The 26,352-nt window shown below is 38.1% G+C and overlaps 1 protein-coding gene across 3 annotated transcripts in view; it reads right to left on the bottom strand.

The window, feature by feature from the left end:
* KIAA0232 (KIAA0232 ortholog) overlaps positions 1-25,587 on the bottom strand; it is a 45,203-nt gene extending 19,616 nt beyond the window's left edge. For 2 of the 3 annotated variants that reach the window (XM_010710391.1, XM_010710392.1), the window contains exons 1-2: positions 25,026-25,481; positions 8,863-9,000 (exon numbers count right to left, since the gene is read on the bottom strand). In XM_010710391.1, the coding sequence (XP_010708693.1) occupies positions 8,863-9,000; positions 25,026-25,256 (369 nt within the window). In that variant the 5' untranslated portion in view covers positions 25,257-25,481. The other variant, XM_031553189.1, reaches the window with a different exon arrangement.
* Positions 25,588-26,352: the final 765 nt, after the last annotated feature.

The raw sequence follows: 26,352 nt of genomic DNA, 5'->3' as shown, positions 1-26,352 counted from the left end.
GACTGTGCTAACAGATAAATTAAGCTTCTGAACTCACCCAGCATGAAAAGGAACAGTCAATCTGACTGCTTGAGTTAAGAGGGCTCTCACTACTAGCCAGCCTTGCTTACTGACCAAAACGACTCAATTCGAAGCCAAATAAGTGTAGTTCTGCGTAGCATGGAACGAGAGCAATTCAAAAAAAAAAAAGCAAACCTCACACACATTTTATATGTAAATACAGATGTATTTACACATATTGCATATATTGTATACATGCACGTATGCACATCCATACAAATATATTTAAATAATGACAAAGCTTCAACATCATTTTACATGCTCTCCTTTTCAAATGGAGCAATCCAAGAGATGGAAGTTATGACATCAGCTTACAGCAACTCCACTGCTTTTGAAGGTTCAGTCCTGTATAGCTGCAGAAAATGTTCCCAAAAGAGACCACATCTATACACTTAATTACTTCAGAAATACTTTTATGCATTTAAGATATTCAGTTTAACTGCAACTATGGAAAGAAAATAATATTATGCATATAAAATTCAAGTCTGCTAAAAATTGTTGTCTATGTAACAGTGGACACCAGCTATTACATTCTGAGAGTTTTAAGGAAGAAGCAGTCAAACATCAAGCCCTGTCACTTTAATTCTGGCTGACCTTTATCTCTGCTAGTGGACTTCTGAGCATTGCAAACTAGCACCACTGGGCACCATACAGAAGATTTAGTGGTTATTTTTTCTCTGGATTTGAGCACAACTGGTCACAACGATTTCATGTCATTTCTTCTATGGAATCGAAGACAGCACAGGCTAGCAAAACTTGCTTTTTCACTGGTTCTGCAGTCCTTTCCATATTCCAGTAATGATGTCAAGTTATGGCTTGCATACTGCAATCCAAAGAATGCCATGAAAACGTGTACACAGATCTATAAATCTGTACATAATCAATACCCCAAAATTTTGGGCAGAGAAATAGAAAACAGATCAAGGAAAAAAAGAGTTGTACTATCCAATATTTAGAATGAGCTTTCTAAGCCAGATGTACTATAATACAACTGCAGAAATAGAAAAACTGATTATAAGATGCAAGTGGCAAAGACTGCAATGTTACCATTTCTCCCCCCTCCCATTTTAGCCTAGTAAGTTAATACTTTAGAAGCTCTCATTGTGTGCTCTGAATGCACTGAAGATGGCGCACTACGTGAGGCCTGCAAGGTATGAGGAAAGTTCTTGTTCATCTTGAGGCTCTTTCAAAAGACTGAAGCTTTCTATTTCAGTTTACCACAGAGACCAAACCAATCACTAATTTTCTCCTAGGTGTCTGGAGAGCTCTCTAGCTTACACTTTCGAAACAAGTCCTCACTTTACTTCCACATTTCCATATTTCAGTTCCACAGAATTGCATGGGGTTGGAAAGGACCTGTGGAGGTCACCTGCTCAGACCCCCGAAGCGGAATACTGACACTTCTCACACAGAATACAAGTTCAAACAATCTTGAAATTAAGGTTAATCAATAGACTCATAGTCTCAAATCATTCTTACGACAGGCCATCAGCCCCTCCAGACAGACACTGTCCTTTGATCCCAGTGCAGCAGGACTGTTTTCTTGGCATGCAGCCTGTCACCAAGTGAAGGATTAGGCAGCCATTCCATATGAATCAGCTGTTAAGCCACGTGAACTGAATAAGGTACAAACTGTGATTCACTGCAATCACACATCTATTTCTCCATTTTGTAGAATGAAAAGAACTAGGCAATGCCTAGGTTTCCATTTTCTCAAATGCAAAGGAACTGTAAGAAGCATCTCAGACCGCCTGCAGGATGAGAGCAGACTTACTTGCCTATCTATGGTCAAAGGTGCTCTGCACAAGAAGAAGTGGAACCAAAACTGAATATCCCCACTGCCTCCACAATTCCTGACATTTTCAGAGAAATTTCTCCATTTACTGACACAGTTTATGTTTTTCTGAGGTTAAAAATTTTATTAAATATACATGAGGAATAACTAACTGCTTCCCTTGCTATCTGCATGGAGGAATTGCAACTTAAACTCAATATTCTTGGATTTGCTATTCATCTATACTAGGAATGTTCTATTTATCTCCACTGTGTAAGGCTGTTACTTCAGAAAAAAAGTCATGGGTGAATTCAGATATGCGTTCCTTCCATTTGTGCTTAATGTCCTGCATTTGCTTTAATCATTCTTCACAACAATACACCTGTGCGGGGAAGCAGGACAGTGCTGTAAATATGGCTACCCAAAACCAGCTGAGCACTATACACTATAGAGAGCAGTTCCGCAAAGTCTAAAATCAAAACAAGTGAAAAACAAGCAAAAAGTATCTGTACGAATACAGAAAGACAGAATGAATCTGGCCAATTTAGTGCTGCCTTGCACAAGCACAAATAACATTTGAATAACCAACATCTTTTCAACAAGGGTGTTGGACCAGTCAAAATAAACAAACAAACAAACAAAAAAAAACCCGCCAAATAGACTTTTCTTTTGGGGCTCATGAATACTTGATCTGAATAATCTTCAATAGATGTGTTACCTTGGAATAGCTGACTTTGTTTAGCAGGCAAAACAATAAATAATAAATAAATAAATAAAATTTTCAAGCACTACAAGAGCAATAGTTCTCCAACAAGGAAACAAAACGCTTTCTTGCAACTCTCTTTATCTGGTCTTTCGCACTATGACAGCAATAAGAAAAATAAATCACTTATCTAGAATCAGGCTTAAAATTCAGAACTATTATTCATCACTTCACATACTATATTCTGAAACAGAAACCACAGCATGTATTATTTAGTCATTCCAGATAAGAATTCAACTATCAACTCTAAGTTAAAATTACCACATAATCCCCTGACCTCTATTATTTCACTTAATTATTTAGTGGCTACATTCCTGCTACTATAGATTCTTAACTCTAAAGTGGGCTACATCGAGATACATTTTATCCCCCCGAGAAAGAATAATTTGCCTCTAAAAAATATTCCTCTTGATTATATTAATTGCTAATAAACAAACACGCTGACTTCAAAGCCACAATAGATTTGGTGTTCTTGTAAGCAGAGCTGCTGAGGGAATTTAATTAACAGTACTTCAGCTTTCAGATGCTGAAATATTCTAATCTGTATCATCAATGAGATAGGAGAAATTTTTAAAAGCACATTTCCTCCAGTCATGCAAAAGTGACCTTCTGCACAGAGCAAAAAGCAGAAGGGACACTTGCAATAAACAGGGACTCTGCAATATCCACTGAAGTCTGCTTATGCTTAAGGTAAAATTCACAACAGACTCCAATTGGGGGTGGGGGTGTGTGTGTGTGTGTATTTCTTCTACATGATGGAAAATAATAACCTAGTAACTTTATGCTGTGATGAGAGATAAGTCGTTAACCAGAGATTACCTGGAAAAGCATACTCTCTCTTTTCCTCCAGACCTGTGCTAACTTCTTCCTGTCACATACTTAGAGAAGCTGCTGGTAAAAGAGCTTTGATGCCCCATTCTACTCTCATCATTGCTGGCAGTACATGCCAGATGAAATCACTCTCAAACACACCAAGCAAGCCTGCTGTCAGCCTTCACAACAAATACTATGGGAAAGATTCAAATAGAAGAAACACAAGGTTAGCACTTGTATCCTTTCATTGATTCGACAAAGTGAGAAAGTTTCCATGCCCAAACAAATGTTATGAACTAAGTTCTGTACAGACAGAGCTTCCACGAAGAACTTCTTTTGTTCAACATATATTTTTTCTGTATCAAGAAAATTGGCATAAGAGGTTTAATAATTGAAACTTCTATCAACTTCCACATGAGTAACTTTTGTACTTGGGGTAGCAGCCTTAATATCTGCCAAAGCTGATGGCATGCTACCAGTAATATCTCCTGGACTGCAAAAGTCATAAGGAAAAATGAATTGATTTATTGTAATTAATTTGCTCTGAGAGTTACTTCAGCAAGACAAATACACTTCAAGTATCAATGCGGTAGCTGAAGTTATAAAATATGGATTAATACAGTTTGCCAAATCCAACATAATGCATAATGAAAGGAGGGAGAAAAAAAAAGAAGTAATGTTTTGAAGCCAATGGATTTGGTAATACAGAACCAATACAAATTCTCTTAAACCAATTCAAATTAAATTATCCCAGAAAAACAATGACTGGTTGGAAATAAAGTTCTGTGGTGCTTTCTCACAGAAGAAGCTCAGTTTCATTTTTAAAAAACATTTAATCTAAAATTCTTCCTAGGATCCTGACTGATTTTAAAACTCTTTCATAAATAACACCATGTGTTCTAAGGATAGACATTACAAGCCTTTCCAGAAGGTGAACATCATTACCCAAAAGGAAGATTATTTTCTCTAATGTTGAGAAGTGTTCTCTGTTTGAGGAAAAAAACCCCAACAACCATCTTTCTCAGACACAAAGAAATGCTTACTACTGAGCTAGCTAAGACACATCAGGAAGAACAATAAACATACTGCATTTAAAATGAAAGAAAATTCATTAAACACAAACAAAGGGGGAAAACAACAGAAAAAAACCCAGCCAGGTATAAGTTCGTCTAGCAGATGACTTGGTCTTCTATGTGCTGATAATACAGATAGGTCATATTTCTCTCTCATAATTCAAAGCAAGCAAATCCAACGCTCCAAACAGTGTCATGCCCACACCTTAAAGTGTCCTCAAATAGTTGAGAAGAACAGAGCCATCTATTACGTGAATAAAAACTCTAGCACCATCTTGGGGCAGAATTTCACATGCAACACTACAAGCATTCAATGAGAGAGCCATATGACATGAGAACACAGCTGAAACCTGCTCAATTCACTGAGCAAATCAGCCTTTGGCAGAAAACTGGTCAGTTAAAGGGTAACTGGCTTGAATTTGTGATGAACAGCCATGCAACAAAAGTGATATCAATATTATCAGTATGAAATGTTCCTACTGAAAAGTCATACGCATCAATTTTCAAAAAGTAACCTTGATGTCCATTCCTACTAAGACAGTTCCCACCTTGCAAAAATTCAACATGGATGGATTTCTGCATTTACATTTATCTTTTTCACCTGAACTTTGGGAAATCAAAGATAGGACAGAATGCACTGTTACTGCTAAGTTTCATTTATCAAATCCAGAATGATTTATGAACTTTCAGAACTGGGAGATCCAAAAGAATTAAAGTGACTCAGAAACTATACCTGAACAAACTGATCTTTTAGGTATACCAGACAGAATCAAAAGTCATTAAATAATGTCAGAAACTGCTGTTATTACTTAGCATTTGAGGTGGTATTTTTGAGATGTCTTTGCTAAAAGTACGGAATTTTTCATAAATATTCTCTAGTCCTAACAGTTTCTTGGTGTTGTTTTTTTTTTTTCCCGCAACGCAGTGCTTAATCTGAACAGGTACCCTTACTTTGCCAGCTAACTGCAAACCAACACTTCAAAATTAAAATTACTCCTACGTTTCAGCAGAATAAGAAAATAAAAGCTCTATGCAAGATCAGTAACTAATGAGCTTTTTAGAATTTGAACAATTCTTCACCACTTCTATTTGACCCACTTTTTAAACTCCATTCAAGCATTCTGGAAGAAATAAGCTTCAGAACTACAGTTAGAGTAACAATTGATTACTATACTGAAATACTTGTCTTACTCCTTCTCACCATCCTTCTGTCTTCATTCTGGGGTGAGTTGTGATGTACTTAACTGCCTCTTAATTGCATCAGAGGTGTCTGCAGCCAAAGACTCAAACAACTATTGACAACTTGAGACATCAAAACGTTTGTCACACAGAAAAATACCACCCTCAGCACACACACATGGAAACTGTTTGCATCCTTCAGTCAAATCTCCCACAAGTGAAAGTACTTAGTCCACAACATGATTGGCCACTGGGAAACACAATGATGCCACAGTCAGCCACCCTGACTTGTCACACACTGTGTAACTTGAAAAGTGCTTCAGAAAGAAACACCACACTGCAGACTTCTACATCTCAAATGCTTGTTTTCTGCAGCAACAAATTATAACCGGAATCCTGGATTTCTGTCTCAGGCTAATGTTTCTCAACAATCAGGTTTTTATTAGTTTTGTTTTTAATGAGCCAATACTGAATTCTAACAGTAACAAAGCTAAGCTACCAAGCTAAACACTCCCAGAGAATGAATACCATGAAAATGGAAGCCAATGAAAGACGAGTTCTCAAAAAATGTCATTTCAACCATGAAACAAAAGAGTTTACTTTCACCAATCCAAATTTCATCTCATTTATTTTATGATTTCCTCTTCCCATTAAGCACCTGACAGCATCTTCTTTAAACAGTCGCCCAAATTGCAGGCCTTTGATTATTCAGTTAGGAAAGAAATGGATCAGCAGCAATTTCTCCACACATTACTAGTTGTCAACGTTTTACGGGTGGTTCGGCCCAGTTCCGTGACATGATGTTATGATGTGGAATATCGAAAACCAAAAATCACAAAACCATGACACTATTTTAAATAATCCAACATGAAGATCAAAGCTAAAGTACCTGAAATTTTGCTCCTAAAGTTGGTCACGCAAAATAAGTATTGTGAGTCAACCTGAAATCTAACAGACAAATTACCTCAATTTCAATGCACATAAAATCCAAAAATCCACCCCAGGGTGACAGATGGAGCAAAACTATAATATGTTAGTTACTTCCTTAAATAGCTTGAGACTTTTCACACACACAAGTAAGTATTTTCATCTTCTTGTAGAGAAGAAATCACAAACGTTGCACAGAGCAGCCACAATGACTCAAGAGAAATGATATTTCTTGTACACTGAAACATAATGTTGTAACACTATCTTCTGTCAATTAGCACATAAAGATACACATAGGCACCAGCCAAGAAAGAAAATTTTTCAGCCAGTTGTTTGTTTGTTTGTTTTTTAAATTACACTCATATCTAAGCAGGATCATCTCCCTCCCCCAACTCTTGTGCTCAAAAATAATGTTTCTCTCTTGTACAATGCAAATTTATCTGCACTATCTACAAAACAGTATTAAGCAACAGGGTTCAAACCTTGAGAAAGGTTGGAAGGTTCCATTCTGTATGAAAACATGAGAAAAAATAACATATTCTGCAGTTTTGTTAAAGACAACAAATGAGCAAGCTTAACTACCTAGGTAAGCAACAGAAGTCAAAATAGCCCTGCCAAACAGAGACTACAGTTTATAGATTACAGCTTCTTGTTGAACAGTAAAATCTTACAAGGTGGCAGGATTCAAAGGAAGAAGTTACTTGTTTAGTCTTTCAGACCACACATCTTTTCATTCCTTTAAAGCTCTAGTTACAGGGCTTCTTCCCTTCTTAATCTGTTTTATATGATACAAGCTTTGAAGTGAAGGCAGGCCAGGCATTAGTAATACATTTATCTCACTCTCTTTTCAACTCATTTTCTCAGTATAGATTTAGCTAAGTGATGCCCCTTCATTTTCATTTGTGATGATGCGTAAAGAGAATCATTCTTAATGCTAAAAGTCAATCGTGGGTATTCCTGCAGTACGTGCAGATTATTAGCTTTTGTTGTTCATGAGCACATAAAGATTGCCATACCACCAGAAAGGAATTATTTCTTGAAATTATTTCTTCATACTTCCTATTTACATTAACGCTTACAGCAGTCAGATTGCTGACTCCAGTGTTCTGTAACTATGAGAGCACTGCAAATTACCCTCAAAATTATATTCTGCATCTCTTTGTTCAGACTGTAAGTAATGGGAAAACGCGAGTTCACAAAACTTCCCAGTTAGTCAATGAACACCTTAGTAATTGGATAAATGCTCATACACAAAAAGACAGTAAATAACAAGAATGCTGCTGAAGACAGAGGCAATAATCACACAAATCAATTCCATTTTCTTCATTATTTTTAGCCACATACCTTCCCCACTCTTGCTGGGGAAAGTCTCCATATGAATCTGACCAGACAGCTTTTGGTTTACATTTCTTCCACCTCAGAATACCAATTCACTTTCCTGATCATACTCTCCACACAACCACACAAATACTTGGGCAATTACAAACTGTGACCAGGAGGTTGTATAGAGCAGTAACATAACCAGGCCACAAAGGAAGAGGGAGAATTTCCCTTACTGTTGAGAGAAATATAAGCATTTGTAGTTCTGCAATTAGCCTTTCTGATCTCTGTTGTCTGAAGAATCTCTCTTAAGAGCTTTCATTGATCTATGCTACAGAATTTTTACGTTAATATTTCATTCTATCCAATCTCCCTTTGTCCACTTTCCCACCTCTCCTTCAACTGTGTTGCCTTCACCTCTCCTCACCTTCTCCAGTCATCAGGCTTCAATTCCACTTCCACTTAACAATGTGATCTTGAAAATGAGTGTTTGCTACTTATTTAGCAATTCTGGATTGCAGAAATTGCACTAGACACAAAGCTGATGTTGTGCCCAAACATTCTGCTCCTTGCTGCTCAAATAGACTCCACCACAAAGTAAACTTAGAATTTTAACAATCTTATGCAAAACTCTGGGGCAATTTCAACACAAACACGTGCATTGCAACACCTATTAATAATAATAGGTAATGGCTTGAAGAAGGGAAAGGAAACGTAACACTACAAATATATAGAATCTTTTGTGAAATCCTGCTACCAAACAAAGGTTTCATAATTTCCGAAAGAAAAACAAGAACACTCAGAACTCCTGGGGATCCTGCATTTCAAGAAGGCAAGGAGTAGATGACTAGATATCCTTAGCTTGTGATGGCTAACTCAAAGAAGGGAGTAAAGTCTTAAGAATCTGTTCAATAATCTTACTTCATTTATTATTTATTATTAAATAAACTTACTTCATCAGAAGCAGAGCGAAGACACTGGACAGCAGCCTGTTTTTTCATTTCCTCTAGTGTTAGATCAGAACACTTTTTCTTACTCTTTCCCCATTTTTTGTAAGCTCCTTTTTCCCAGCCCAGGAAGATGTCATTCTCCTAAAATCAAAAATAAACAAAATGGTATTAAGACACATAAATAATTCAGTACTACAGCAACATAAGACCACAAACAATATATTGTTTAGAATAATAACTCATTCCATCTATTAAAAACTGCTGCTTTCCAAATTAAAATTCAGTTTGATTAAAACCAATGGCTACAGGAGATGGTTGCACTTACTATTCAGAAAAATACATGCATTTGTCTCTGGACATGGAGGCCACTCACACTTGAATGCAATATTTTCCAACTGCAAGGCGTATCATCCATAAGGATTATTTTAAGGCCAACTAAACAGTTGAATACATCACTACAATTTTTACAAAACTTATTAGTTTCACTGACATGACCTCTGAAATAATAAGAATAAAGAGCAAGAAATTCAGAGTTTGGATCAAGCTTATGTAAAATAGGCCAAAAGAAGAAAAATCATGTTAGTCTTCCACTAGCTTTTACAACAAGCACCATTATGACTACAGATAGCAGCGTCTGTTTTTCAATGAACTCAAAATGTTTTTTAACAAAGTCACATACTTGTGAGTAGGAAGAGTCCCCGTTAGGAAAAACGAAAATCAAAGGAGGCAGCTATTGTACCATATACAATCATCTGAAGGTACACAGCATCTGTTCTGTGTCACTTCTGAAAAAGTCAAATCACACCAGCAGCAACCACAGAGCACTTCCAACCCTCCTGCAGAGTTGCCTGTCTCCCCTACTCATTCATCCACACTCAGGTAAATACTCATCTCTACCCTGAAATGTATTATAACATTTGCTTATTATTCCTTACTGTCCATTCATGTCTATACATATGATTTCTTATGTCCATCTAATCAACAAAATATTCTGACTACCAGGAAAATTATGCTATTTAATGTATGCTGGTCTAAAACATCATCTTCAGAGAGCTTCACAAAACTGCTGTTTTTCAACATACCTCTCACCTGCTCCTAATGAAATTCAGGCTAAGGCCTAACCTCATTTAAAACAACTCCAAATTCCTCGCAGTTTCAAAATGAAGTAAAAACAAGTTGTCAGTTGAGACTGATAATCTCTGTGCACATAAGAAGTCAGACAGAAAATGGGTGGGAGGGAGGAAAATGACCACATGCCTTTGGAAGGAAGAATTTTGACAGCTGCATTTAAACAGCTACCATGGACTCATTATCCAACTGAATCCCTCAGGAAAGAGCAATTCCCTGATTTTTATTTTTTTAATCTTATTAAATCACAAGATACGGAGAAAAGTATTTGCTTCTTAAGAACAAAAAGCTACTGGTCTCTCTATGCTTTCTCATATTTGTGCAAGATTTCCAGTGGTTCATTTAAAATAACAAATCTAATTGGTCTACCACGCCTCTACTAAAGTAACAGAAAAATATTTACAAAATAATTGGAAAAAAAAAGTAAAATTATCAAAAATAAGTGCAATAAACTACACATATCTACACTTCATTAAAAAATATATATTTTTCCCATAATTTTACATTTGTCCATCAAGTACAAGGAGGCTGCAGAGCTCAGTAGCTCTTTCTAATGTTGACATGAAGCATGCACATTGGTAAGGCCCACTTACCCCAGCAGCTGCCAAAGCCTGTCCTGCTCATCCACATACAGGCAAAATTACAAAGAAAAAATACACATCCACTAAGAAAAGGTCATTCAAATTGAACATTTAAGCACACAGGAAAATTTCATGACTGGCTGGGTAGACGAAGGAAGAGGTGCGGATGCTGTCTATACATTGGCTTCAGGAAGGTGTCTGGCACTGCTTGCCTTAACAGGTAAGCTTAGGGAGTGTGGAACAGACTAGTAGACAGGAAGGTGGATTGAGAACTGGCTGACTGGTACAGCTCAGGGGACTGTTATCAGCAGTGCAGAGTCTAGCTGGAGGTTTTTAACTAGTGCTGTTCCCCAGGGGTCAATACTGGGTCCAGCCTTGTTCAACATTTTCATCAATGGCCTAGATGAAGAGATTGGATTCACCCTCAGCAAGTTTGCTGAGGTAGGAAGTTAGGAAGAGTGGCTGACACACCAGAAGGCTGTGCTGAGGGACCTGGACAGAATACAGAGTTGGGCAGAGAAGAACCTTATGAGGTTCAACAACAGTAAATATAGAGTCCTACGCCTGGGGAGGAATAACTGCATGCATCAGTACAGGTCAGGGGTTTACCTGCTGGAAAAGAGCTCTAAAGAGAAGGACCTGGGTGTCCTGGTGGACATGAGCCAGCAGTGTGACCTTGCAGCCAAGAAGGTCAACAATATACTTAGTATCCAATAAAAAGAGCTTGGCCATCAGGTTGAGGAAGGTGATCTTGATCCTCTACTCTGCCCTGGTAAGGCCACATCTGGAGTGTCCTGTTCTGTGTCCCCCGTTCTGGGCCACTCAGTTCAACAAAGACAGAGAATTACTGGAGAGAGTCCAGTGGAGGGCTACAAGAACAGTGAGGGGCCTGGAATATCTCTCATACGAGGAAAGACTGAGGGATCTGGGACTATTCAGCCTGCAGAAGAGAAGATCAAGGAGAGAATCTTATCAATGCTTATAAAAACCTAAAGGGCAGGAGTCAAGTAGATGGAGCAATGGTGCCCAGTGGTGCCCAGCAGCAGGACAAGGGGCAATAGGCACAAACTGGAATACAGAAAATTCCATACAAACGTAAGAAGTTTACTGAGAGAGTTACAAAGCACCAGAACAGACTGCCCAGGTAAGTTGTGGAGTCTCACTTCCCCAGAGATGTTCAAAACCCATCTGGATGCCTTCCTGGGTGACCTACTGTAGGGAACTTACTTCAGCAGGAAGGTGGACTAGCTGATGTTAAAGTGTCCCTTCCAACTCCACCGATTCTGTGAAATGCGCACCGAGTTGACTTCACGCATTCTACTCTTAGGTGGAAAATTGATTAAGGCAAAACCTACACTATGAAAATGTTACCAAAATATAAAATATAAAATATAAACCAGCATGCTTTGCTACACTGCTGCTCAGTTTTGCACAAGCACATTGCAACTGTCTTCAGCAAGGACAGTTCTATATACTGCATAAGCCAGTGGTGTGTGTCAGCAGAGCACTAAGGACACAGAACATTTCAGTCTGTTCTCTACACACGTAATTCAAAAGATATCTGGCTTCTGTCTATTTTTTTTTAATATATGTTTTTAAATATCTACTCTTTGCAATAAAAATACTCATTATTAAAGGAGGAAGTGAGTCTATATGGAACATTCACTTAAACATCCAGCACCATCTTGTCCTTCCTTTCAGAGCAAACACTTTGTTCATGCACTCTGGGAACAAAGTGACTCATCCTGTAGGATGCAGCAACAGAGGACAGAGCTCTGGTAGCACCTTCTCTCTGTCTCCAGACAGCACACAGAAAACTTGTTTCTGAACACTGTCTGGGTTTTCAATCACACATGGCTGCCACTGCATCGCACCATCACTTTAATTTTTATAGGAAAAACTACTGAAAAACTGAGTTTTCAATTTTTTTTCCTGTTGATATTTTTACCTTGCATTTTACAAAATTACTATTATGAATTACAGTTATTCCACATAAAATTCTGAAATTTATAATCCTCACATAAATTACAATACTTATCCACACATTTTTCAGGTACCTTGTACTTTCCACAAATAATTCAAATACCACACTCATAAAGCAGCAAATAAAATAAATTCATTACATAAAATCCTTTTGTTAAGTGCATCAGAACCTGTCTGAATCAATTTACAGAAATAAAGAAAAAAAGGAGAAGGAATTCAAGTAAAATGGGCAGGAACAAGAAAACGTCATATATACCTTAAGTTCTAGAAAGGGGATGACACAAACTGAGCAGCTTTCTGCTTTTATGATGACTAAATTGGTAAGAAAACAATCCAGGAGTTTCGTATGTTTTAAATTAATCTCTTGCACCTTTTTTTTCCAGTGGTGAGAAGCCCATTAAGAAGTTTATTGCTTAGGCTGGAAAATATTGAGCTCGTGACAAACAGGAAAGAAAGCAGTTCAACAAAACATTCTGTGCGCATGAAACAGAGTAAACTATTTACTTCACATGGAAAGAATCACTAAGGACTTCTATTCTCTTCAGCTATTAGCTGTGTTCATTTACCTTTGCTTCCTAACAGAACTTCCTAACAGAACAAGACCATATCATAAGGTTTGTTTTAATGCTACTTTAATGCTCTGCCATAACTTTGAATTTTCACAATCCTGTTCAGTGGTCACTGAGCACAGAAGCAACATCACTCCAATCCTGCAAATTTAGGAAGTCTATATAAACATCCACGAGAAAAAAAAAAAAAAGAAACTTGGCTTATAACATTCTAACATTGAAGAGACTATTACTACTCGAATTTTGATGGCGAACCACTCAACATAAACAAACATCAATTGGAAGCAGAAGCCATGTGGATACTGGAAAAACATCAAACCTGCTATTTAAACACCCATTCTTTAGAGTCCTGCTTTACTGACTACTACCTATCTAGGTAAATTCTTCATGGAGATTTTGATTCCTAAAGTGACAAAGTACAAAATCTCATTATGCTGCCAGTGTTTGGAGCACTTAATCGAATACTAGCTTCATACAGGGATGCAAAATTTAGAACTAGATTTCTAACTTGCTTCTGCTGCTCAACTACGCAAGAACAGCAATTCCCACACTTCTCTTCACAGTTCCCAAGAATTTGAGCAAGCAAAAGAAAAGCAACTGCAGTAGAGATTCTTCTTAATTTCATTTGTTATAAAGACACTGAAGAAATACCCATTGTCAGAAAGAAAACAACTGCAATGCCTTGCAACAAGTCTACGCAAAAATTGTTTTAAAATTCGTGATTTATGTAATAGCAAAAATCAGTGTTAAATCTCATCTCAAGACGAAACTACTTGTTTCATAAAAGCTGGTATCAAGTTCAGTGGTGCAGAAACAAGACTCGAGGTCCCAGTTCATGCTCAGGTAAGTAAATAAGCTTAAATTTTGCATTACCAGTCAAACATGCAGAAAAGTAAGATGATAAACTACTTCCAAAATGGGGAAACCAAATCAGCAAAAAAGCATGCTTAAGAAATCATGTTTTTTTTCTTCAAGTAAACTCAGAGAAACAGATTCCCTATGATTATTTTTGCACACAGTACAGATTAAATTAGATACAGTAAAATGATGATCAAGCCGGTGCTGAGTGGCATTCCTCAGGGATTGGTGTTATTTAACATCTTTGTAGGTGACATGGACAGTTGAATCAAGTGCAGCCTCCCCAGGTTTGCAGATGACACCAAGCAGAGAGCTGCAGTTGGCATACAGTTGAAAGGGATGCTATCCAGAGGGACCTGGACAGGCTTGGGAGCTGCGCCCATGCCAACCTCATGAAGTTCAACAATGCCAAGCACAAAGTCCTGCATCTGGACTGGGGCAATCCCAAGCACATATACAGGCTGGGCGGAGAATGCCTGGAGAGCAGCCCTGAGGAAAAGTATTTGGGAGTGTGAATTAGAAGATTCAACATGAGCCAGAAGCAAGTACTTGCAGCCCAGAAGGCCAACCATATCCTGAGCTGCATCAAGAGAAGTGTGACCAGCAGGTTGAGGGAGGTGAATCTGCGCCTCTACTCAGCTCTTGTGTGACCCCACCAGGAGTACAGCGTCCAGTTCTGGTGTCCTCAGAACAAGAAGAACATGGAGTTGTTGGCGCAGGTCCAGAGGAGGGCCACAAAGATGATCAGAGAGCTGGAGTACCTCCCCTAGGAGGACATGCTGAGAGAGCTGGGGATCTTCAGCCTGGAGAAGAGAAGGCTCCAAGGAGACCTTACAGCAGCTTTCCAGTACCTGATGGGGCCTACAGGAAAGCTGGGGAGGGACTTTTTATAAGGGCACGTAGCAACAGGATGAGGGGAAATGATTTTAAACTAGTAGATTTAGGGTAGGTATTAGGAAGAAATTCTTTACGTTGAGCGTGGTGAGACACTGGAACAGTCTGCACAGCAAGGCTGTGGATGTCCCCTCCCTGGAAGCATACAAGGCCAGGCTGGATGGGGCTTGGAGCAACCTGGTCTAGAAGGAGGCGTCTCTGCCTTTAGTGGGAGGCGGTGGAAATAGATGATCTTAAAGGTCCCTTCCAACTCAAACCATTCTATGATTCTATATACAATTACCAAGTTTTCAGATAATGAATTGAGTAACCATAAGTACCTACTTGGTCAATACCCCCATTTTGAATGATAAACGATTTCATGGCAAGAAATCCAATTCTCTCAGAGGGCTGAAGAAAACAGAGTAAAAAAATTCGGGATCAGGGAATTTTGAAACTCACCTCTTTTCTTTGAGCATTTTAATTTCAGTACAAACCACTCATGATTTAAGCAAATTACCATCTCAGCATTTTTTGCTATCCTGAATGTTATTGCTGGCCAAAAAATAGTGCTGCTTCAACAGGCAAGCTCAAGAAACAAGCTCATACAAAAACTAGGAAAGATTCAATGTCATAATTTCTGAAATACCACAGAAATAGACAGTTTCTCCCTTCCAGATTCTAATTCAGTAAACCATCAAAACAAGTCGTCTATGTTCTAGTGTGAAAAAGAATTCCCATAATGTTTCAGGTATGGGGAGTTTTGTAACACTAAGCAACATATGCAAAAAACTTTCCCCCTTGTGACTCTTAAGAGTTTGAGAGAGATTGTAGAGAAAGGATGGGGAAAAAAAAATAAAAAAACAAGTTTCAACTTTTTAACAAGAAACAAACATCAAAGATTCAGCAGGAGACCCAGTAGGTATTTTTACTACAAATGGTTTGGCATTGCATGTTTGCTCAATGGATGGCAAGTTCCTGACAGATGCCATATATAAAGATTAAGTGTTAACTGCCCCCCAGTGTTCCAAACTGAGGCATTAGCCTCTACCAAACTGTAGGAGAAACCTTCTTAGAAAACTTAAAACTTAAAAATGTCCAAATGCAAACAAAGTAGGTCATCAAATTACTGGGCAGATCAATGGGACAAATGGAATCATGTTGAGAAATGGTTATGCATTTACTGTTCTTTGTCCATGTGAACCTTACTTCTTTAGAAAGCTCCAAAGCAGGAGACAGATCATCTGAACTAACTGCGATACTGAAGCGATGAAAACACTCCAAATCCCAAAATCTTTCATTAAAAGGAACTACAGAATTTGCCAATCTTTACCTACGAGGTATTACAATCTCATGCCAGCAGTGACCTCTACAGCCACTTATGCTCCCTCTCCACAAACATACCTAGAATAGTTTCTGAATATCAACACACAGTCGATAATATTTCTTTGCTAAGCCCATCATCAGTTTATTTTAAAGAAAATTCAGAAGTGAAGGCTTATAGTGAATTTAAAACAAAAACAAACAAAAAAAAGCCTGAGCCAAGTAAGCTGACGTAATAAAAAACTATGTGGTACAGCAATCCTGGCTTCTCTTGGCAGAAATTAAATTAATAATTAAATATAATGTTCAGGTAGACAGGTATGAACCACTTTGCACTGAAGAAGGCTTTTCCAGAAACTTATTCAAATACTTTCCAAAATTAACTACGAGATATTTGGATGGTAAGAAAATGGAAAAAAAAAAACAAACAAACCAGCAGTAGATGAGAAAAAAATGGAGCAGATTCTCACTACTTCTAGGAGGTTCTCATAATGGAAAACAAGGAGAAAGCTCCAACAGATTACACATTTATTTCACCTTTAAAATTGCTCAAGAAGTAGAGTGTATAAAAAGCATTACTTCCTGGAAAAAATAAAATATTTCCCTGTAAACTGAGTCTGGAAAAGAAACTTTCAGAGGTAGCTTAGAGCTCTGCAGATGTACTTCTGTACTTCACAATGACTGTGAAACATTTGAGAGAGAGACTGCATCTCACTAGCATTAAAGTTAACAGTCTAAACGGACCAGGACTGGCTCAGGCATTCCTGTGATGAATTAATACATACGCAACAATTCAGAAGACACATGAAAACTCAGCTTACATTCCCCAGAAGACATGCAACACGAGGCTGCGCAAGCAAGAGCAGATAAGTAGGTTTTCTGAGAACAACACAAGCTTTCTCCAAGTCAGAAGCTGTACTGGCCACAGAACAGAAGAGACTTAAAAACATTCTTTATAATTAGATAAATTCCAAATGCAGTTCTTACCAGTGGAAGCAGAGAACTTCGCACTTCTTTTGTGAGAAAGCAGAGAACCACTGTACTGCAAGTACAGTAAAGTAGCTAGCCACTACAGTCAGCTCTTTCCCAGCTGCTCTAAGCAGAACACAATAATCCTACGTGTTGGACTGCAGCAGAACAGCTGACAGTGTATGAGACCACAGCATGTGCTCCTGTGACTTCAAGGTCCTCAAGACACTGAGCTGATGATCTCACAATGTGCAGGCAGGGAAGAACTGTATCAAAACCAACCAATCTGAGTATAAAATAGTGTAAACTGAGCTTCTGTCAAAGACAAACTCTTGCTTATAATCCCACCAACCTGAAAGGGCATTCTATGTGTTGTTTGCTAATTAGAAGTTACTCTAAGTTGGAATCAAGCAAAAGGAATTTAATCACACCCACTCCCAAGAGCTAGAGAACATGCAAATGCTGCATCTATTGAAATCCTAGGTTTGCTGAGTAGGCTTTGAGTTAAAAGTATTCGCATTAAAGTAAATGCAGAAAAGAATGTGTAGCAAGGCCTCTGCTACAGAGAAATCACGTTACTTGCATGCCTTACATGTCAGAAAAGGAGGACAAAAATTCAACAGAAACTGTCACTACAGAATCCTTGTGAGTGACAATGACATATTATGACTGAGGAAATCATTTCACGGAATGTTATGGTCACTCTCTTGAACCTTGGAATTAAGTTGTGTGGCAAAGATGACACAGCACCATAATCAGCTGATCTCACATAGTACAGTGCACATCTACGCTTGGAGACATGCTGCAGTACATCATCATGCTTTGCACTGCAGACCATTGAACATGAAGAGGCATCTCAGCAGCCTCCGAATAAGGAACAGGGCAATTACATCAGCACAGAGATGGCTGCTAACAAATCCTGACTTTCAGGCAGAAGAACCAACCTAGTGCTTGATTTTCTGTCTCTGCTTTGCATTACATAAACCTTTGTGAGAATACATTAATAGTGATAACGAAGTCATCCCATTACACTTCTTGGGTGACTGCATTGGGATACACGTTGTAACTAAGTGTTAGATGATAGTTAGAAAGCCACAGAAAGGCAACGTAGTACATATTTCAAAGACTGCCTGGAATCCTCACCAGAGAATCTGAAGAAAACACGCTATCTCTATTGCCAATTTCAACAGGACAGCACAAAAGACAGGCACCAAAGACCCTGGCTAAGTCAGATGCCTTGAAAAAGATACTTCACATCATGAAACAGACATGTTTAAATTTGCAAACATGACCACAGGCACCAGCACAAAGACAGAATGCTGCCTGAAAGAAAATGTTCTGATAACGCCGCTTGTTGGGAAGAAATGTTTTCCAACAGGATTTGTGCTAACGCAGCTGAAGGAGACTGCCCTGGGACCTGCACAGTTTGTTCAGAGAGTGAGGAGCCCACTGCTGAGCTCCAGTTCTATCCTTCAAACACAATCAAGAATACAAGTGCACAGTCCAGGGTACATCAACTGTACCCCTTGTCAAGAAGTCACCAACACAGAAATACAGAACAAAGCAATCGCTTCACAATTAACAAGAGAAATAATTAGTAAATGGGGAGGAAAAAAGAGTATGTCCTTTAGAGGCACTGCACCAGTAGAACCTGCCTTACACTGGCCAGAGCTATTCCCGGAGCTCCTGCCAGATGCTCCCATACTGACAGTGACTGTAAAAGGAACACAGCTGGAATGATTTCAGCACCAGCAAACAACCAATGGGCAGCAGTCCTTCACTGATCTCAACTGATAGAGCTGGGGAAATTAAACCATGAGGCTGCTTTAAGGCTGCTCAGAGGCATTACGTGCTGAGGATGAAACCACAATTTTTCTCACCGAGTTAACTGCATATAAAAGACTTGTTTTCAAAAGGTTAATACAACTGTGATTTAATGAGTCCTCATCTAATCACTTCTAAATGAGGGGGGGAATGTAGAGCTGTTTTCCCTACAAACTTTTAAATTTACTTATCTGAACTTTTATAAAACTGAAATGATTTGCTATGAATAAATAAGCTGTATGGGGAAGTTAACTTGAGGACACAGAACTGTATGCTAATCATGATCAATCTGCTCTTGCTTCAGTTTACATATTTATGTATGAAAAAAAAGTTTCTTTAGTCCTAATCTTGCAAACATATATATTACATTACTCCAAAGACTAAATTAAGCATATGAGAAAAGTACAATTAGAAGTCTTGGACTCATAGTTCCTTTCCTACCTATTCTTTTTCCGCATAGACAAATTTCTACAGCTTGAATTTTACATACTTCAGTATTATGGTCAGAAAAATTAAAAAAAAAAAAAAAAAAGGTTCATACAGAAATGTTGTACAGAAACAAACCCAAACCAAAGGGAAAACGTTTTGCATTCGAGTTGCTGGTAAACTTGGAAACTTAACACCTGTGTGCAACAGTCACATAGCACTGCTCTGCTGTAACAGAACCACAGTTATTTCTTAGGGATGATCCAAGAGCCACTGTACTAGAACACAAATTGTAGTGTTTTGCTTAACAGGCATACTAACCAGACTGACACTTCATGTACTGTAGCCCAGCAGTGCCCCAAGTACCTGCACCACACCTGTGTGCAGGCAGCAACAGCCCCAGCCAGAACACCAGGCCAAGAACATGTAATGAATATACAGCCAATGGGCAGACAGGTAGCATTTATCACATGAGGCCAGGTGCCTTTTCTCCCACTCTGTTCCTCCCTTTATATAAAGGAGAGAAAAAAAAAAAAATCACATTTTGGGACTTTAGGTATATGATGATGATGAAAAAGCAAGAATAAAAACTGTGATCAGTCATGAGAAGTGTAGCTATTATTTTGAAGACCATTTCAAATCAGGGTGCAAATAGCAAGTCTTCCAGAATGACACCCTCTGCCACAGGTTTCAAAACAGATCACCTCATGCTAGTCAAAGAAGAGCACAGTTTGTAATAGAACAGCCACTTAATATTTTCCTAAATCTTGGAATTATCTTTTTAAAAAACTTCTCTAGGATTTCTACTTTTGAGGGTCAGAAAAAGTCAACTTCCCCCAAAAATGAGTGAAAAGAAGTAAATCAGCAACAGCAGCCAGCACTGGGTACAGCCAGTACACGTAACAAATGTGTTTAGACCTTTCTGCTGCATGACCAAAGGCTTACAAACAAAGCCCTTATCCTGCACAATGCTGAGCTGGTGGGGGTTCTTTTGCTGGCATGTTGGGGTTTTGGTTGGTTTGTTTGTTTGCTTTCTTCAAAAGGAAGAAAAATCCGCAGGCAAAAACAGATGAACCTGTTATATTCAGAAACAGCTATGCCTACAAATAGCGTATAAATCACAGAACACTGATTCTAATACTGCACAAATAAAGATCAATGAAATACTGTTTCACACAATGTATCCCAAGGCAATGCAATGAGAAGCAGTTGCTTCCAACAGACTTCGCCATCGTAATGCAGTATTTGCTATATCACAAACCAGTCTGAGAACAGGTATCTGCAAATATACTTTAAATTGGCATTTAAACTATAATCAGAAGTTGATTTATCATCAGGAAACACTGAGTGCAAGGCACTCTGACTAAAAGTCAGTCTAATCTGAAGTCAAAAAGCTGTCTCAGAATTTTCACATTGTCCCCAACAGCATTTCTGTGGGCTTGCCAGAGATAAAGATTGCCCAATGATGTAATGAGTTTTGTAGTTTATTTGTTTCTTACTCCTAAACAAGAAAAAAAAAACATCAATAAAATGCAAATGATGAAAGCCTACACATTTAAATGCAGAACATTTAAGTTTCTATCACATTCTATTCTTTAAATCCATACCAATTTCTATTTCCTCAAGGAAAAGAGCAAAACCATTAAGAATTAAGGACTGCCTAAGAACATTCAAATCTTAAGCTCTTCAGCTCATTTCCAGAAGTAGCAGGTATCCACACATGCAACTGGCTTGAATGAGAAATATGCTACAAATGCCAACGATAATGTACTACAGTAGAGGTTTTTTCAGTTTTTACAACATTTAGAATGGGCATATTTATAAGGTGTTACAGAGTGCTTATACATATAACACGTGTGTAACAGTAGCTGGCTGTACAAATAACCACAGCAGCCCTGGAGGCTCAAGGAATCCCTGTGCAATTCTTCATAAACAAGATTCCAAAACAGTCAAGCAAAACACACCTGCTTATGCATTTTCTGAATATTTTTATATTCAAGCCCATGAATCAGAACAAAAAATGCAAACATTCCAGTAAAAATGGATCACAATGTGTTACAGTTTTACTTTCATCTGTAATTTCTGTGTAGAAAACCTAAGTCTTGAAAAACCTAGTATCAAGAATCTAAACAATGTGTCGTTCAGCAATATTAGATCTGTGTACACAAAACCATATCCAAGAGAAACCACTCTACTTGGGCAAGCCACGGAATTAGTAGTGATCACGAAAACAAAAGTAAAATAAACAAATATGAATTTAAAAAAGCAAAACCCAAAAGCAAGCAAGCAACCAACCAACCAACCAAAAACAAACCACCACACATCTCAAACCCTTAACAACACCTGAGGTCCTATCCAGATATCAAACAACCTCACCATGCAGAACTGGGTAACACTGGAGGAAAAGCCATCAAGTGACAGAAGGCATAGAAGTCACCAGTGTAATCAAGGAGAGGATCACATACCTTGCATTAGCAAGAGAACAAAAGAGAACACCCTGCTTAAACTCAAAACTGAATCCTGAAGACCTAGTCAATGAACACTGCCATATTATTTTGAAATACTTGTCAACATAAGCAGAAGCAAGCACTAGCTTGTAACTATGGCATTCAAATAGCTGGGGTTGCTTAGTAAGGTTAGCAATGATTGTTGCTTTTGTTTAAAAAGGAAAAAAAACAAAACCCTCAAATCTTTCTGTATGTTCCTGATAGAAGCCCAGTTTGGGAGTTCATACATCCATTTCTCTGCTACAGTTGATGACACAAAAACACTACAAAGGAAGCATGGAAGAAAGCTTCCAAATGCATTTAAAATCGCCAAAAATGCCATCAACATCTTGAGATCAAAAGATCCTAATACCTACCTTAACTTCAATTCACAACATTTCTAATAAGGATCATTACAAGGTATCTTTAAGTTTAGTATTTCCTAAATAGTTTGTCTCCTTCAGCATGCACACATTCCCAGTACGAGAATGGATTCCAATCACAGAGCATCACCGAATGGTTTGAGTTGGAAGGGACCTCAAGGATCATCAAGTTCCAACTCCCTGCCACATCTGCCACTTCATTCTGTTTCGGGCCCATACATTCCCTTTGAACAGTTCAAAACAGACCTCGCTGCTGTGTTTTTGGAAAGAAGCGCTGGCTAATCATGCCCCGCAGAGACTTCTACAAGTAAAGAGAAATCATCAGAATAAACTTGTTACTGAAAGCATTTTCTCCCCTGAAAACTCTGTCATCTTTCTCAAGAATCAAAGGAATCACATGAGGGGAAAAAAAATTCCTGTGATGCTGAGAACCAATTCTTCCCCAGGAACAGATCACAATTAGAGGAGTTCAGCATCTCTCAATATTTTACTCTTAAATATCTGAAAGATATTTCTGTACTTGAATTACTGCACTCTTCCCTACCTGTAAGCACTGCTGGTTATTTGTATTTCTTTTGTTTGTCTTCATGTTGTACACATCAGCAAAATTGGATTGAAACTGCTTAAACGTAGTTTTACTGTTCAGAATACAATCTTTTGTTTCTGAGTAGCTTAAGCCAATTTTTTTTAAATGCAGCCACACACAAAAAATAAAATAAAATACAGTAGAGCAAGCACACGTGATATAAATTTCCTCAATTCTTCATGTAAAAGAAAAACATTTGCAGTTTTTAAAGACTAAGCCATTCAAGAAAGGAATTAGGTAGCAGTATTTCATAATGTATCCATCCAGTCATTACTACAGAGAATCATCACAAAACCAGACACTAGACCTCAACAATTAGAGAACAGTTACTTGAAAATGAAGTGAACAAGTACAATAACGGCATGTGAAAAGCAGGGAGGCAGGAAAGAAACTTCCAAGTTGCTCAGTCTCTAGATGCTGTTCAGAAGACATCCTGTACAGTTGGCACACATCCTGGTTACCCTGTCAGCATGTACCATTCTTCTCTCTTTGGCTCGTTAGGTTCATATAATCAACTTGGAAAAGAACAGGGACTTTCCTTGAAGCTCAATCAACTCCTAAGTATCCAGTTAAGGTATCAAGATGAAATCGAATGATTGAGGTTTTCATAATAAAGTTAATAATGTTTCTTGTAATGCTTGATGAAAAGTAATTTTGGCACTTCAGTCATTTTTAAATTATCACAATAGAGACTTTACAGTTATGACTATGCTCCAAATCAGACTAGAAATAAACAAGTCTTCATTTTTCTCCACGGTCACAGGACTATCTTCAAAGCTTCTCAAATTCTGGTGGAGTGTCACTGGCTTCTTTTTTTCTGTCCTACTCCTCTATTTCAATGGGCTGTGAAACTTCATTTTGTCTATCTTCTAAAATACAGCCATTCGTGTCTGACCAAGACCTAAGTAAGCTCACTGCTAAGGTGTGTTCTTAAAGTATATTACAGTGGTTTTCTTTTTGTTATTATTTTTAATTATTATTACAAATCATGAGGTTGTTCCTGGTGATTTCCACCATTGTGGGTGGAACTTTTGCGCAAAAAATGCTTTTGCACATCAAGTTTTTTGTTCTGTGTGATGGAAGCATGCACAGTGATAGCTGCTAAGAGTTCTGAAATTGGCAGTATCCAACTCCTGCCCTGTTCTTGATGGATTTGTGAAAAAAGGAAGACAAAGAAAAAAAAATTCTGAAGCACTTCAGTTGCAATATGTGAAGCATTATCAAAGAAACAGCAACAAAAAATGAATTATCAAGGCAAGGCAAAAAAAGCAATGCTTTCTTCCGTTTTTTCACATTAATCACAAACACCTTATCCAAGTCCATGATAACAGTACCCTCGCTCCCTCTTGAAAATGCCAGAACTTCTCTGAATTTTATATTAAAAAAAATCCTCTATTAAAAATATTCTGATGTACACCAAAAGATGCAGAGAAATTTATAAAAAGGAGATGAAATTAGGAGCAAAGCATATGCTCACACAATATCCTGAGTTGGAAGGAATCCATAAGGATCACTGCTCTTGAAACAAAGAAAATCTTTAGCAAGAATGGCACGTGGGAATGGCAGTACAGTTGCCTGTGCTACGTGGCCTCACTTTTCTTCCTCTGCCCTTTCTGAATTACAGCCATGCATCACAGCTCACTGTTCAACAACTCTTTTGCACAGCTGTCATTGGGATTCAGCATTAACACTCCTTTAAGAGATGAACAATATTCGTGCAATAAAGCATTTTAGATACTTAGATATTAAAAAAGTATTTTTATTGTTTACTGAAAATAGCATGAGATGAAATTCTTAAGAGGAAGTGACAGGGAGTCTACAGGCTACTGTGCAGCAGCCCAGTTTCACATACAGCTTACAAAACTCACCTAAGTTTATTAATCTTCCAATATTAAATAAATCTTACAACCAGGACTACCAGAAGTTCTAAGTTCATGAAACGTGACAGTGCTAATAATTCTAATGGAGACTGCAGTAATACTAAAATGTTAATGCAATTCCTGATAAAGAAAACCAACATCAACCTGAATTTGATCCCAGTGCAGTACATACCCCCCTTCCACCCACACACTGAAAGACAACCACCTCCCACCCCGAGCCATCCCCAAGTATAATACACAAAACATAACTGATACAAAACTCACTTTCACTGGACAACATCTAAAATATGTAAATACCTGTTCCTGCAGGTCGTAGTCATAGCTATCATGCAGCAGAAGACTGAGGACATACCGAGTATAAATCATGGCATCAATGCCACACTTCTCTAGCTCTTGTCCCAGCCAGGTCTGCACTGGACCCAAAGCATGTAGCAGAGACATTTCAGAAACAGATACAGGGCCTGGATAAGAGCTTGAGGAGCTTTCTGATGGCAAACCATCCACAACAACTGTACAGATAGGGCGCATGAATCTAGGTGGTTGGCATCCTTATAACGTGAAGCATTTTCTGTAGTTGATATCCCGTCGATATCTGGAGGTGATTTTCACTCCAGTAAATAGGAGAGAGGCTTGACTTCTAGGACAATCATTTATATTTCCTGGCAGTTAGCCGTCTAGAGACGAACATCACTCTTCAGGCATGACCAGTGAATAAACTAAATCCTAATAGCAAACACATATGTAGATGTGTTTTTCTACCTTAATTTCACATTGAGGCCAGATGCAAGTCCCCAGCAGGACCTATAAAGAGGAAAAAAGGATAAGTTGTGATATTATGTATCCACACACAAACAACATCAAACAGTGCAAAATAAACAATGTAGAAAGCAGTCATTTACATACTGCTTACTTCACCTGTACAGCACACCAGTTCTGTGTTGCTGCAAAGAGTAACAGGCATTATTCCAAACTTAAAGGTGACTTAGAGAAAAATCACTTTTTCATGAAGGAAGAGACATTCTTTCAAACAGTTCACAACCAACCCTTCCTTGAAATGTACAGCAGACCTAAGTTTAATAAAAGGTTGAGATTTTATTTACTATCAGCCAAAGAGAGACCTTTTGATCAAAAAATTTACATTCACTCACATCAAGACTAATTGCATATTTTGCATCATTAGAAGACAACATAATCCTACTGTTTTGCTGTGACTTCCATCTACAAGCAGAAAAAACTGTCCTGTTTATAAAACACTGAATTTACAAATCAATCTGGCCAGCAGTTTCACCAGACCTATAAAATACTTCCTATTGCTGAATGGTTGCTATTGCCAGGTTTGGTTGTTCTTGTTGGTGGTTTTTTGTTTTAATTTCACTTTTTGCTTTGCCTCAGATCAATGCAGCATTTTATCATCTAAAATCTGTCCACATAAAAACCTGATCAGAACATCATCCACTCACATAGGAATCAACATTTAACCTTCTTCACACAGATGACTACACCAGTCTTAACTTAGTGAGCTTACACTCTAAACCATATCCTAAAATAGATAAATCATCCTAAGACTTAGAACACCTGCAATGCCAAACCAATCATGCATAAGTAAGCTGCAGAACAAGCAAGC

Source organism: Meleagris gallopavo, chromosome 4 (assembly GCF_000146605.3).
Source record: "Meleagris gallopavo isolate NT-WF06-2002-E0010 breed Aviagen turkey brand Nicholas breeding stock chromosome 4, Turkey_5.1, whole genome shotgun sequence".
Classification (NCBI taxonomy): domain Eukaryota; kingdom Metazoa; phylum Chordata; class Aves; order Galliformes; family Phasianidae; genus Meleagris; species Meleagris gallopavo.
Note: the sequence above shows the minus strand (reverse complement) of the source record. Positions and strands in the feature narration are given on the sequence as shown.